Raw genomic sequence first — 14423 nt, forward strand, 5'->3', positions numbered from 1 at the left:
TCAGACATACAAATAATTCTGTATTTAAGCATAAAGGAAAGAAGCTTGTCTTGAGCCCGCTCCCTCCCAAATCGTCAACAGGAGCGAAAGATGTTGCGTCCCCAAGCGGTCCTAAGAGTCAAAGGGCGCCTCAATCGAAGTCTCTCCACATCATAGATGTTAAGGAGTTTAAGAGAGAGACTAAGGCAAGGACTATGGTATATGGCCTACTGGCTAAGGAGAGTAGGCCTAAGGTTGCTATGGTGATACCCCAGGAGGCTCATCCGATCCTAGAGGAGTTTCGAGATGTCTTCCCTGAGGACCTTCCAGACGAGCTTCCACCGATCCGAGACATTCAACATGCGATAGATCTCGTCCCAGGGCAGACCCTACCAAAGCTCCCTCACTATAGAATGAACCCCACCGAGCATGTCGAGTTGAAGAGGCGGGTGGATGAATTGCTTCAAAAAGGATTCATTCGTGAGAGTCTGAGCCCGTACGCCGTACCCGCCCTTCTTTTGCCCAAGAAAGATGGCACGTGGCGCATGTGTGTTGATAATAGAGCCATAAACAAGATCATTGTCAAGTATCGGCTTCCCATCCCAAGGCTTGAAGACATGCTTGACATGATGGCCACCTCTACTATCTTTTCGAAAATTGACCTCAAGAGTGGTTATCACCAAATTTGTGTTCGCCCGGGGAATGAATGGAAAACTGCCTTAAAGACGAAAGACGGGCTGTATGAGTCGCTGGTTATGCCCTTCGGGTTAACCAATGCCCCAAGTACATTTATGAGGGTGATGACCCAGGTGTTGCGACCCTTTATGGGCAAGTTCTTAGTCGTGTACTTTGATGATATCTTCATCTATAGTACGTCCCATAGCCAACACATCGAGCACTTGAGGCAGGTCTGCAACGCCTTACGCGTAGAAAAGCTCTATGCGAACCTCAAGAAGTGTTCCTTCTTAACCTCATTGTTATCTTCCTGGTGTTCATTATATTATCAGAGGGTATGTCTGCAGACCCTGAGAAAGTCAAGGCCATTGTCAATTGGCCTGAGCCGCATACCATACACGACGTGCGAAGCTTTCACAGCCTACCTATGTTCTATCAGCGGTTTATCCATGGATTTAGCTCAATTATGGCTCTCATCATAGATTGCATACGAAAATGGGAGTTTCAATGGACTAAAGTCACGGGACGAGCTTTCTCGGAAATTAAAAAGAAGATGACGGAAGCATCAGTAATGCGTCTACCTGACTTTACCAAAGCCTTTGAAGTAGCGTGTGACACGTCAGGAATTGCCATAGGCGGAGTGTTAAGCTAAGAGGGACATCATGTGGCTTTTTTCAGTGAAAATTTGAACGAGGCTAAACAGCTCTACTCCACTTATGACAAGGAGTTCTATGCGGCTGTGCAATCATTGCGCCATTGGCGGCATTATTTATTATCGCAAGAATTCATCATGTTCTCTGATCATGAGGCCTTGAAATATTTGAGCTCTCAAAAGAAGTTGAGCCCTAGGTATGCCAAGTGGGCACAATTTCTTCAAGAGTACACGTTTGTTCTTAAGTCATCATTCCATGACACTGCAGTCCATGAGTATTGAAGTTACAGGTTTTGAGCAACTCAAGGGTGAGTACTCAAACTATCCTGATTTTGGGATCATTTGTGCGTCATTGTCTAATGACCCGCCCTCGAGGAGTGCGGTGTTTGTCCTTACAGATGAATATCTTTTTAGAGGGGACAAATCTGTATCCCACGAACATCCCTCCGCGATTTTCTAGATTGGGAGCTGCATGCTGGAGGGATGGCAGGTCACTTTGGTTGAGATAAAACAGTTGCCCTTGTGTCTGATCGTTGTTGGGTATTTGTATTGCGGAATCACACAGATCAAGATCTAGGATAGCAATTTAATAATGTCAACAATCACAAGAGAACACAGATTTAACGTGGAAAAAAACCCTTGTGGGAAAAAACCACGGCACAAAGCGACAGAAATCCACTATGAAATAAAAATTACAAGAGAGGACTTACCCGATTCGAACAACCTCGAATCTCACCCTTACTACACCCTTTGATAACTCTAAAACCCTTTAGGAACCCTTGGAAAACTTTTAGAAAGCTTTAGAATATGTTAGAATAGCCCTAGGGACCCCTATTTATAGTTTAGGAAACTCTACTTACACACCTAGTCCAGAAAAGTCCGGAAACCGCCTCAAATTTACGCAGTCCGCGCAGGATCTGCGTAACCTCGACTAGTCGAATGAGAGCCTCGACTGGTCGAGCCTGACCCTCAACTGGTCGAGCATCACAGACACCCAAAACATGTGCTCGCTGGACTTTGAGTCGAGCGTGCCTCGACTAGTCGAGCAACTCCCTCGATCAGTTGAGCCAGGCTCCAACAGGTCGAGAGACCCAAAAAACAATGTCAGATTGAAGACATTGTTCTGACAACAATCTCCACCATGTCTTCAACCGTGTAGCTGCTTGACATCTTCTCTTACCTCTGCATCGCATCATAGCTTCAATCAACGCTTCTCATGCTCACTCTGTCCTTCTTTTACGCCATCGCCAAGCCTAGAGAAGTTGCACAGAACTTGAACTTCTCTGTCTGAACGACCTTGGTGAGCATGTCTGCTGGATTCATGCTAGTGTGAATCTTCTCCAGAGTTACGCCACCTTCCTCAAGCACCTGTCGAATAAAGTGGTGACGAACATCAATGTGTTTAGTACGTGAGTGATAAATAAAATTTTTAGCCAAATTGATAGCGCTCTTGCTATCACAGTTAACCGGCACAGCCTCCTGCTGAAGTCCCAACTGATTTATCATGCCTCTGAGCCAAACACCTTTAAACGCTTCCGTCACTGCCATATATTCTGCTTCGGTCGTGGAAAGAGCCACAACGGACTGAAGCTTCGACATCCAACTAATTGCTCCAACAGATAGTACAAACGAGTATCCTGAAGTAGACTTCCTGGAATCTATACTGCCTGCATAATCGGAATCCACATACCCTACCAACTTTGTTCCTGTCTTCTCAAAAGTTAAGACGTAGTCTTTCGTACCTCAAATGTATCGAAGTAGCCATTTCATCGCTTCCCAATGTTGCTTGCCGGGGTTTGACATGTATCTGCTCACAACACCGACTGCCTGTGAAATATCTGGTCTTGTACAGACTATGGCATACATTAAACTGCCAACCGCATTCGAATAAGGCACATGAGACATAACTTGCTTTTCCTCATTTGATTTAGGACATTGTTCTGAGGAAAGCTTGAAGTGAGCCGTGTGGGGAACGTTCACCGGCTTTGCTTGGTCCATCCCATACTTGATCAATACCTTTTCAAGGTATTCTGCCTGTGATAACTAAAGTCTGCTCTTCTTCCTGTCTTTATGAATATCTATGCCGAAAACTCTTTTTGCAGCCCCCAGATCTTTTATCTCGAATGTCCCTAATAACCGAGTATTCAGTATGTTGATTTCTGACATATCATGACAGGCAATCAACATATCATCAACATACAAACTAGGATGATGAATTTTCCATCACTCAGTGTCTTGTAATAGACACAGTGATCTTATTCACTCCGAGTAAATTTCTGACTCAGCATAAAAGAATCAATTTTTTTTATACAACTACCTAGGCGACTGTTTCAGGCCGTACAATGACCTCATTAACCTGCAAACCTTTTTCTCTGCCCCTTTAACTTCGTAGCCCCTTGGTTGCTTCATATAGATCTGCTCTTCCAATTCCCCGTGGAGGAATGCAGTCTTCACATCCATTTGTTCCAACTTGAGATCGTATTGGGCAACCAGCGCCAACATGAATCTGATAGATACTTGCTTAACCACCGGCGTGAATATCTCTGTGAAGTCGATTCCTTCTCTCCGAGCATAACCCTTCGCTACCAACTTTGCTTTGTATCTATCCTGTTTCCTTTTGAATAACCACTTGCATCCGATCGCTTTTCGGCCCATTGGGAGCTCAACAGCTCCCATGTGTGATTTTTGTATAACGAGTCCATCTCATCGTCTATAGTCGCCTTCCACTTTTCTACATCAGGCTCATTAAGAGCCTCCTGAATAGTAGACGAGTCCCTCTCATCTGTAATGAGGGCATATGCAATATTAGAGTCGTCCCTATATCTTACCAGTAACCTGCGATCACGCGGCGGATTCCTTCTCACATGTGGCTGCTCCACCTGATCTTGTACCTCTGTCTTCACATCTGTCTCTGCCTGAGTATTATCTGTGTCAATCTGGACGTCTACGATCACCCTTTCTAGTTCCTCTTGCTCCTTTTGATCATTCTTGCGAAATAGGGAGCTTTCATCGAATCTGACGTCACGGCTAGTGATGACCTTGCGTGTGACCTTGTCGAATAACCTGTAACCTTTCACACCAATGTCATAGCCAACAAAGATATACTTTTTGGCTCTATGGTCTAGCTTATCTCTCTCAACTGACGGTACATGAGAGTAAGCCTCACAACCAAATATGCGTAGATTTGAGTAGTCGATTTTCTGACCACTCCATACTTCCTCTGGAATTTTACATTCAATTGTCGTTGAAGGAGACCGGTTCACCAAATAACAGGCCGTGTTAACGGCCTCAGTCCATAGGTCCTTGCCCAACGCAGCATTACTTAACATGCATTTGGCCCTTTCCAACAGAGTCCGATTCATTCGCTCAGCCACACCGTTTTGCTCGGGCATGTGGCGCACTATGTTGTGCCTGATAATCCCTTCATCCTTGCAATACTCATTAAACTCAGTGGAAGTAAATTCTCCACCATTGTCAGTCCTTAAAACCTTTATTTTTTACCTTGGATGTTTTTCCACCATTGCCTTCCATTGTTTGAATATGGTAAAAACTTTGGATTTACGTTTCATGAAGTAAACCCAAACTTTTCTGGATAGTCGTCAATAAAGGAAACAAACCATGATGACCCCCCAATGGAAACTTCTGGTGATGGCCCCTATACGTCAGAGTGCACATAATCAAGCACTCCATTACAAACATGTTTTTCAGATTTAAAAGATAATTTAAATTGTTTACCATATATATAATGCTCGCATATATCTAAATCAGAAATTTTAAAAGCTGGAATCAAACATCAATCAGAAAGTACCTTCATGCCACTCTTGCTCATGTGGCCCAAACGAGCATGCCACATACATAAAGACATGGAGTCTGCAATAGCTGTTGTCGCTCCACCTGTTGAAGTGCTCCCAATCAACCTGTAAAGGCTTTCGTGCCTCTGTGCTCTCATAAGCACGAGTACCCCTTTTGAAACTTTAAGGACACCATCAATACCGGTGAACTTGCACCCTATAGCCTCGAGTGCACCAAAAGAAATCAAACTTTTCTTCATATCAAGAACATGCCTAATGTCAGTCAAGGTACGGTCCATCCCATCAAACATTTTGATGCTCACCGTACTAATAGACAAAACATTACAGGCATTGTCATTGCCTATAAAAACTTATCCACCATCGCATTCCTTGTAACTGGTAAACCAGCTTCGATGAGGAGTCATGTGATATGACGCTCCTGTGTCTAGGATCCACTCATCTGCATGATTGTCGTGAACATGTCTGATCATGGACATAGACAGAACTTCACCACCACTTGTCTCTTTATCAGATGTGACAACATTGGCCTCCTTGGAAGAAACCGCTGAATTTTCTTTCTTCGCTTTAAAATTTCTACAATCCTTCTTCATGTGTCTAGACAACCCACAATTCCAACATTTTAATTTTCCTTTGCCCTTGCTCTTGGATTTGGATCTAAGCCTTGAGGATCCTATACCTTGCTCAGAATCTCTGCCCCTCGTAATCAGTGCATCGGAAGATGCCCCCATGTCGTCGTTTAGCTTTCTCATAACCTTCCCTTGAAGGGCTGAGATAACGGTGTCAACACTAAGGGTTTTATTTGCGGTGCACATCGTGTCCCTGAAAAACTCATATGATGCAGGAAGAGAATTCAACAATATACATGCCTATTCCTCATCTTTGACCACTTCCTCCATATTCAGCAATTTGCACATTAATTTATTAAAGTTGCTGATATGGGCTTCTAGATCTTCACCCTCTGTCATCTTGAAGGTATAACATTGTAGCTTCAAGTGTAGGCGATTCTCAGAGGACTTCTTTGCATAGATGTTCTCTAACTTCGCCCACAAACTAGCCGCAGTTTCCTCCCTCAAAATATTATAGAGAACCTCATCCAGGAGACATAAACGGATGTAGGCTAAAGCATTACTATCAAGGTTTTCCCATTCATCATCTTTCATGATAGATTTTCGCTCCTCAAAAGCCTTAATCTCGCCTTGCTTGGTTAACAGGTTAATCATCTTAACCTTCCATAACTCAAAATTATTTTTGCCCGAGTATTTCTCAATATCAAACTTGCCGTTTCCCATTATTACTAATCCTGCAGATTTAGATCTGTGCCCCAACAATTGTTCTGATACCACTTGTTGGGGATTAGTACTGTGGAATCACACAGATCAAGATCTAGGATAGCAATCTAATAATGTCGAGCAATCACAAGAGAACACAGATTTAACGTGGAAAACCCTTGCGGGAAAAAACCACGGCACAAAACGACAGAAATCCACTATTAAATAGAAATTAGAAGAGAGATGACTTACCCGATTCGAACAACCTCGAATCTCACCCTTATTACACCCTTTGATAACCCTAAAACCCTTTAGGAACCCTTGGAAAACTTTTAGAAAGCTTTAGAATATGTTAGAATAGCCCTAGGGACCCCTATTTATAGTTTAGGAAACTCTAATTACGCACCTAGTCCAGAAAAGTCCGCAAACCGCCTCAAATTTACACAGTCCGCGCAGGATCTGCGTAACCTCGACTAGCCGAATGAGAGCCTCGACTGGTCGAGCCTGACCCTCAACTGGTCGAGCATCACGGACACCCAAAACATGTGCTCGCTGGACTTTGAGTCGAGCGTGCCTCGACTAGTCGAGCAGCTCCCTCGACCGGTCGAGAGCCCCAAAAAACAATGTCAGATTGAAGACATTGTTCTGACAACAATCGTTTCTATTGGCCTAATCTCCAATGAGATGTGGCTAAGATTGTAAGGCAGTGTCGGGCATGTCAACTCGCAAAGCAGAGGAAGCAAAATACAGGTTTATATACTCCTTTGCCAGTTCCACATGCCTCGTGGCAAGATGTCAGTATGGACTTCGTGGTTGGGCTTCCCAAGAATATTCGTAAGCATGACTCCATACTCGTGGTTGTTGATTGATTTTCTACGATGACCCATTTCCTACCCTGTTATAAAACCTCAGATGCCTCCCACATTGCTAAGTTATTCATTCAAGAGGTTGTGCGACTCCATGGAGTACCTAGATCCATCGTGTCTAACAGAGATACTTGGTTCATTAGTTATTTTTGGAAGACTCTCCGGCACCTTTTGGGTACGATGCTCCAGTTTTCTTCAGCATATCATCCCCAGTCAGATGGTCAAACAGAGGTAATAAACCGTAGCCTAGGGAATTTGTTAAAATATCTGGTTGGAGACCATCACAGGACCTGGGACGCTGTTCTTCCCACAGCAGAGTTCGCATATAATTCTTCAATGAACAAGTCCGCAGGAATGAGCCTATTTGAAATTATTTCATGTCTTAGACCCCAAGCCCACATAGATTTGATCCTCATGGCTACCCCACAACGTCCTTTAGAGTTGAGAGAGTCCTTCGCCCAACACATACATGCATTGCATAGTGAGATCAGGAGGAATATTAATTCAAGTATTGAACATTATAAACTTTTTGCTGACACTCACAAGATATTTAGGGAATTTCAACCTGGAGATGACGTCATGATTCGTATTAGGTCTGATCAGTTTCCAACTGGATCCGTGAAAAAGCTCTATGCCCGTAGCATAAGCCCACATAAAATTATGAAAAGGTTGGGGTCTAATGCTTATGTTGTTGATATACCTGCTACCGTGAGCATCAGTTCCACATTTAATGTGGAAGATCTAGTTCCCTTTCACGAGCCATTACCTCTATCCACTGGTTCCCCTATTTCTTCCCAGACACCCCTACATATGGACCTTGGTCATAGCCTGATCTTCCTGTACCCATCTTACCTTCTCTTCCACCTGCACCGAGAAAAGACGAGATAGAGGAATTTTGGACTCCGAGGCGGTTTCCACTCGCTATGGGCGCATGGTATTCCAAATCGGTTACGTAACGGTCGTAACGACCATTACGTAACGGTAACGGTCATAACCTTTATGCGTTACAAGGTCGAAACGGCCATAACGGCCCAAGAAGAACATTTTTCAAAAAAAAAATGGCCGTAACGGCCAATACGGGGGCTGTAACGGCCGTTACGGCCCGTATCATAACTGTAACAGCGGTGGCTGTTACGGCCACCGTTACCGTTATGGAACACCTTGCTCTGGGGGTTTCCAAAAATTCCTAGGCAAATGGAGGAACAGGCCCATTACAGATAACTCTTGGATCCCAGAGGCAAAGCTGCAGTGTATCGACCACGATTTGCTCAAGAGATACAAAAGTTTACTTTCACCAGTGGCGAATTCTTCCTACCTAGAGAGAATTGATGCGGACATTAGTGGTGCACCTTTTAGAGTGTACCAGAGAAGGCGTCGCCGATAGAGTACTAGAGCGAATGAGTTGATGTGGACGGACGTTGGGTCCATAGGACCCATTTTCTGACACACTACGAGTGCAGGAGCGGCATGACCACACCCTGACCATAGATCCATGGGTCGGATTTCACACCCTACCACACGAGTGTTTTAGTTTTACACATTTTTGTTCTTTTTTCTTATTTCAGGGGCTTTATTGCACTTTCTTTATTTTTCATCTTTTTTTGTTATTTTTCTTGTTTTCAGGGGCTTTAATGCACTTTTACTTTTTCCATTACTTATATATGCATTGTGAAAAACCCTATTTTGATTATTATTGAATGAATAGAAATTCGTCTCTTTTCTTCCTCTTTATTCAAGATGTTAGGGTGTCAGGACTGGCCCTTGGGTGTTAAGGATTTCACCTCGATTTCAGGTTTCATTCTTTTTAAATCTTCAAGGTGTAGGAAAAAGTAAGAATCATCCTCCTTTTCTTTGACGAGAAAATGACTTGTACTTTCTTCATCTAGAACCCTTTATTCTTCACCCCCTTCGTTCCTCTCTAGATATCCTCTTTTTAGTTTGAACGGAAAAGAGGGATGGTTAGTCAGTAGAATTAGATCCAAACTTGATTGTGGACTAATGCTAGATCTGGGATATCCTCATATCCCCATGTCATCCCTTTTTACTGTTTACACAATTTTATGCTAAGGGGCATGATCCTGACGAAATGACCTCATCTTTGTTTTGAAATTTGCTTAATCCCTTTGACTGAAAACGGTTAGTTAATTGGTGCATTTATTTGAACATTCTTTAACCTGATTATACATGCATTTAGGATTAGGTCATCACATGTCCCTGCATCATATCTACAATCCCAAATCCTAAGAGACCTAACCCATCCATCCCACGCCACATGTGTAACCGTACGACCACACGTGTGAACCTTCCGGGTTGGCAGTACGGCCACACCTTGTCCTTTTTGACTTCCTTTCACCCTTAAATCAAAATCCTCTTTTCTCTCTACCAAAACCGTAACCCTAAATCTAGAAATCCCTAACTTTCCTAGATTTTTCAATTTTCCCAATTCCTAAAACCCTAATTTTACCCTAGCAGAATTAAGACAATTAACCAAAAAACACATTACCCTATCCTAGTTTCCTTTTATTTAATGATTTTGTGTGACGATGTTGGTAACTAAGGGTAAGATTATGCATGATGTTCTTTTGGTTTTCATGGTATTCGTGATGATTATAGCAATGTGTTTTTTTGTTAATTGTCTTAATTCTGCTACTTGATCCCACATGTTATTTGGTTCATCCATTAGTCCTACATCAATAATGACCTATTATCCCATATAGAAAGTCATCCAACGAAAATGAACATAAATATAGAGTCATTGAACAGGTTTCCCTTTTTAACTTATGAATTTTAAGGCCTTTTTCTATAGTTTAAACCTTGAACTTAGCATGCGCAAAGTTCTAAATACCTCGCAGAAAGCTACAGGGCATACAAATTTAATAGAAATGATCATCATCATCATATTCATACCTTGTCCAGGCTATATTTGGGATCGGCTTTACAAATCATATTTTGCCAGAATTCAAAATAATAATCCTCATCATATCTAGGCAACAGTTAGACAATCAGCTGCCCACCTGACATCAATTCTACATCAATCCTCCTTTATCATGGCTATATACCATCTTCCACAAATTATACCTTGTGGCATTCTCATTAAAAAGGAAAGAATATTTTGCTAAAAGTAAAAGTAATAAGTTTCGTTGTTCTTTCTTTACCTTTATACTTAATCATTGAGTTTTCCTATTACCCTTTAAAATAAATTTGCCCTTTCCTATTACTTTAGGTTGAGTTTGGTTGCACCAAATATCATGAAATCTTGTTAAATTTCATTATTAATCAATCTAATTTGGTGCAAAATATCATGAAATTGATGCAACCAAGCGCAAGCATGATTAAAAATCTAGAAGTAGCCTATAGCTTATGCTACATGCTATGTAGCTTATGCCTCAAGCTTCAAAGGGGTGAACACTAAACTACACGCTATTCACTATCTAAAACATTGCCAAGGAAACAAAAACAAAACTTTAGACTTTTCCCACATATCCCTAGAAAATTTAACATATCAAATAGATAAAATTTAGTCATTCCCCAATAAATACTAGGCCAACTCTAACATTACTTAGGAAACATAAAAACCAGGAAATGAATTCCCTAACAAACTCAAAGGCCCAAAGTAATATCTCTCTTGTTGGAAGTTTTGTTAATTGCATAGTTGCACTGCACGTGAGTGCAGAGCCGTACACCTCCACACATGTGCCATCGTGGCACGTAGGTCTGAGATCAAATCCATCCACCGGTTGATCCGACTATGTTTTCCCTAAAATTGAAGGGATCTCTCTCTTGTTGGAAGGTTTGTTAATTGCACATGAATGTAGAGCCGTACACCTCCACACATGTGCCATCATGGCATGTAGGTCCAAGATCAAATCCATAAACCGGTTGGTCCGACCATGTTTTCCTAAAATTAAATATCTTCACTCAAAAGGTGGGTTCCAACATTGCAAATAGGTGGATGGGTAAGAAAACTTCAGCCAAGTGTCATAGAACCATACATTTCTTTTACAAACCGTGGCTCACCTGACCAGTGGATCAACCTAATTCCTAGGCTAGGGTGATGCAGGACAATTAACCACTTGCTCTAAAAGCTCGAACTGTTAGAGCACCAACCCAAGTGTGTCCCCGCATCCCACGGGCTACCCCACTCGAGCCCGGTGTGAAAATGTATTTGCATTAATCATCCCCGGTAAGGAGTCTCGAACCCAAGACATCCCGCTCTGATACCAATTTGACGCAGGACAATTAACCACTTGCTCTAAAAGCTCGAACTGTTAGAGCATGGCGAATCAATCCCTTTATCTCATAGCCCAGGCCGCACATCTCATGGGTTAGGACCTCCGCCAAACCCCCCCTCGTGGACCCCAAATCACATGGGTAGCACCTCACACGAACAACCCGAATCACACGGGTGGGGCCCGCCTCTCACGAGCCACCCGCCTCACACAGGCCACCCACCCCAAGTGTGTCCCCACATCCCACAGGCCACCCCGCTCAAGCCCGGTGTGAAAATGCCCCTGCATTATAGGGCATCAATATGATGGTGCTTTCCTAATCGATGGATTAGATCTTAGACCTATGTGCCATGATGGAAAATGCGTGGCATGTACATGAGTTGTATTGCACTCATGCGTGAGCTGCAAATCTCATCTCTGGAAAAGCCAGCCCGGAGGCTGTGGGGCCCACCACGATGACTGTGCAACATCCACTTTGTCTATCCGTTTTGCCATATCATGTTAGGGTATGACTCCAAAAATTAGGTAAATCCAAGACTTATGTGGGCCACGCCACAAGAAACAATGGGGATTCAATGCTCACCATTGAAACCTTCGTGGGGAAATTGTTTTTCTCATGCATTTTTACCAAAACATGCACTTTTTCACGTCAGCAACTTGTTTCTTGATAATCAATTCTGCAGTTGCTAAAAGCAACCACCAAACAGGCCCTTAATTTTGTGCATGTGTTCTTTTGTATTCTTGCATGTCAATGCCACTGGTTCATATGGTAAGTTTTTTGCAGCAATCTGGTTGGTTGATCTCCTCTCTTGCAATGAGTTTTCTTTCTTCAATAACCTAGTATGGATTAAGATTTTGATCAACTCATAAGAAACTACTGACCTTCTCAATCAAGGAATTTACGTTCTTTCGATTGAGTTTGCAGAAGCTCGATATTTTAATTGATCAATTCGAAATTTTACAAGGTCTAGATTTATTTATTTATTTTTTAACTACAAAACATAACCACTAATCTGTTGAAAAGATACTGAGATTTCAATGAGTCAGAAGAAACCGAGTGGTTTAAGGACATGAAGAAATCTATTATCTTTTGACCAATTCTAGATCTATCCATAAACATGAGATTTCCACCTGAGTGATTTACAGCATATAAAGAAATCTACGATCTTTTGACCAATTCCAGATCTGTCCATGAACATGAGATTTCAATCAGTTTGAAAGAAGTTGATTGATTTGGAATGTAAAAAAAGATACCATAAAATCTATCCAGAAATTTCACAAGATTTTTAAAAACCCATAAACAAACTATGAAAAGTCCCCCTACTTTCCAGAATTTACAAGCTTTGAAAAAATAACTCCGGGAATTACAATAATCTGTTTAGAAATTTACAAGCTGTTGACCAGTTAAATAAGACCTTCAACATAAAACTGCTTAAAAATCTATGAGAGCTTTATTCATTGATAAGAAAATATGTTTAATCTGTTTGAAAATTTACAACTCCCGATTGATAGTTAAGAAACTATGAGCCATGCACAATATGTCGAGAAAATTTATCAACCACTGATTGATCCAATGAATACAGAACATTAAAATCATGAAATTCACTCATCTCTACTGAGAAAGGATAAAAAGAAAAGACAAGTACTCCAACAAATGTTCCAGCAAGGCAATTAACCGTGGTTTGGGCAAGAAGAATTGTGTTAATGGCCAATGCTTCTCTAAGAAAATTGAAATTAAATATGCTCCCGTGTTTCTTCAGATTTTCATTAAAATTATTTGATAATTCATGAATAATTACATATTATTCACAAACAAGTCGTTAGTTGGAAATCATGACGTATTCCATAATTCATGAATTAGTCAGCAAACTTTCTTTTCTGAAAATTTTCAGTCTTTTCAAGTAGTTAGAGAATTCTACAGAAGATACACCAAAATGTCAAGAAATTAATGAATTTCATCACTTGAAACAACATTTAAAAGAAAAATCCTGCTAATACAAGAAACAAGCATGCCTCCAAAGGATTTAAGTTAAGATCGACCAAACATCGAATTTCATCACATCAAATCAGCTCTATACCTGGTGAACGAGCTGCTGAGGCTGCAGCAGCGGATCCGTAAGGGACCTCGCCCTGGAACTCGAACTCCTTGGCAGTGACTGCTTCTTCGGACCGGGAGCTGGATACCGTAGTGATGCCGACCTATCAAACGGCAGATTTCCTCCACTGCCGCCGTTCTGCTGCTGATGCTGCAGGATGTAAGCAGCAGCGGCGAGTGCTTGCTCTTGGATCAGGGCTTCCTCTTGCTTGTCTTTCCTGGAGGATCGGATCTTGCTCCAGCGATTGCTGGAGCCTATGCCGCTGGTGCCGAGAGGAGGAGCGTTTGAGAAGCGCTTGGAGAGGGAAGGCCTGTTCTTCTTCTTATCAGCCTTCGGAGGGAAGCAGGAAGAGAGGAGATTCCCCATGGTCTCTGCATCAGCGAGAGGGAAACTCTAGGGTTTTGTTAGGGTTTTCTATGGTGTTGGGATTTTCGTTTGGTATTTGCAGGCAGACGAGAGGAGAGTTCCAGAGAAATGAGTTTCATTCAGGTGACTGGAGGAGACGGGCAGAGGTGGCAGGTATTTATAGACAGACAAGACGTTTGGATGGAAATGCCGGAAGTGAATTGCGTCCTACCCCTGATGGACGGAAGTCTGTCCAAGTAGGGGATCTTTGGGGCCCACAGTCATGTATGGTTTTTATCCACACCGTTCATCCATTTTTATCTATCATTTTATGATATGAAATCAAAAATAATTCAAATACAAGGCTCAAGTGGACCATATCAAAGGAAGAAGCGGTGATAATGACGGCCACCATTGAAAACTTCATAGGGCCTACCGTGATGTTTATTTACCATCCAACCTATCCACAAGGTCACATGAATCTGGATGAAGGGAAAAAAT

General features: G+C 42.1%; 1 protein-coding gene across 5 annotated transcripts in view; it reads right to left on the reverse strand.

Annotated features, from left to right (window-relative positions):
• Positions 1-14105, reverse strand: part of LOC131229680 (putative methylesterase 11, chloroplastic) — a 69846-nt gene extending 55741 nt beyond the window's left edge. Inside the window, exon 1 of one of the 5 annotated variants that reach the window (XM_058225664.1) lies at positions 13560-14091. In XM_058225664.1, coding sequence (XP_058081647.1) covers positions 13560-13943 — 384 coding nt within the window. In that variant the 5' untranslated portion in view covers positions 13944-14091. Of the gene's footprint in view, positions 1-13559 lie in introns of all 5 variants that reach the window. The other 4 variants (XM_058225662.1, XM_058225663.1, XM_058225665.1 and 1 more) reach the window with 4 other exon arrangements.
• Positions 14106-14423: the final 318 nt, after the last annotated feature.

Source organism: Magnolia sinica, chromosome 16 (assembly GCF_029962835.1).
Source record: "Magnolia sinica isolate HGM2019 chromosome 16, MsV1, whole genome shotgun sequence".
Classification (NCBI taxonomy): Eukaryota; Viridiplantae; Streptophyta; class Magnoliopsida; order Magnoliales; family Magnoliaceae; genus Magnolia; species Magnolia sinica.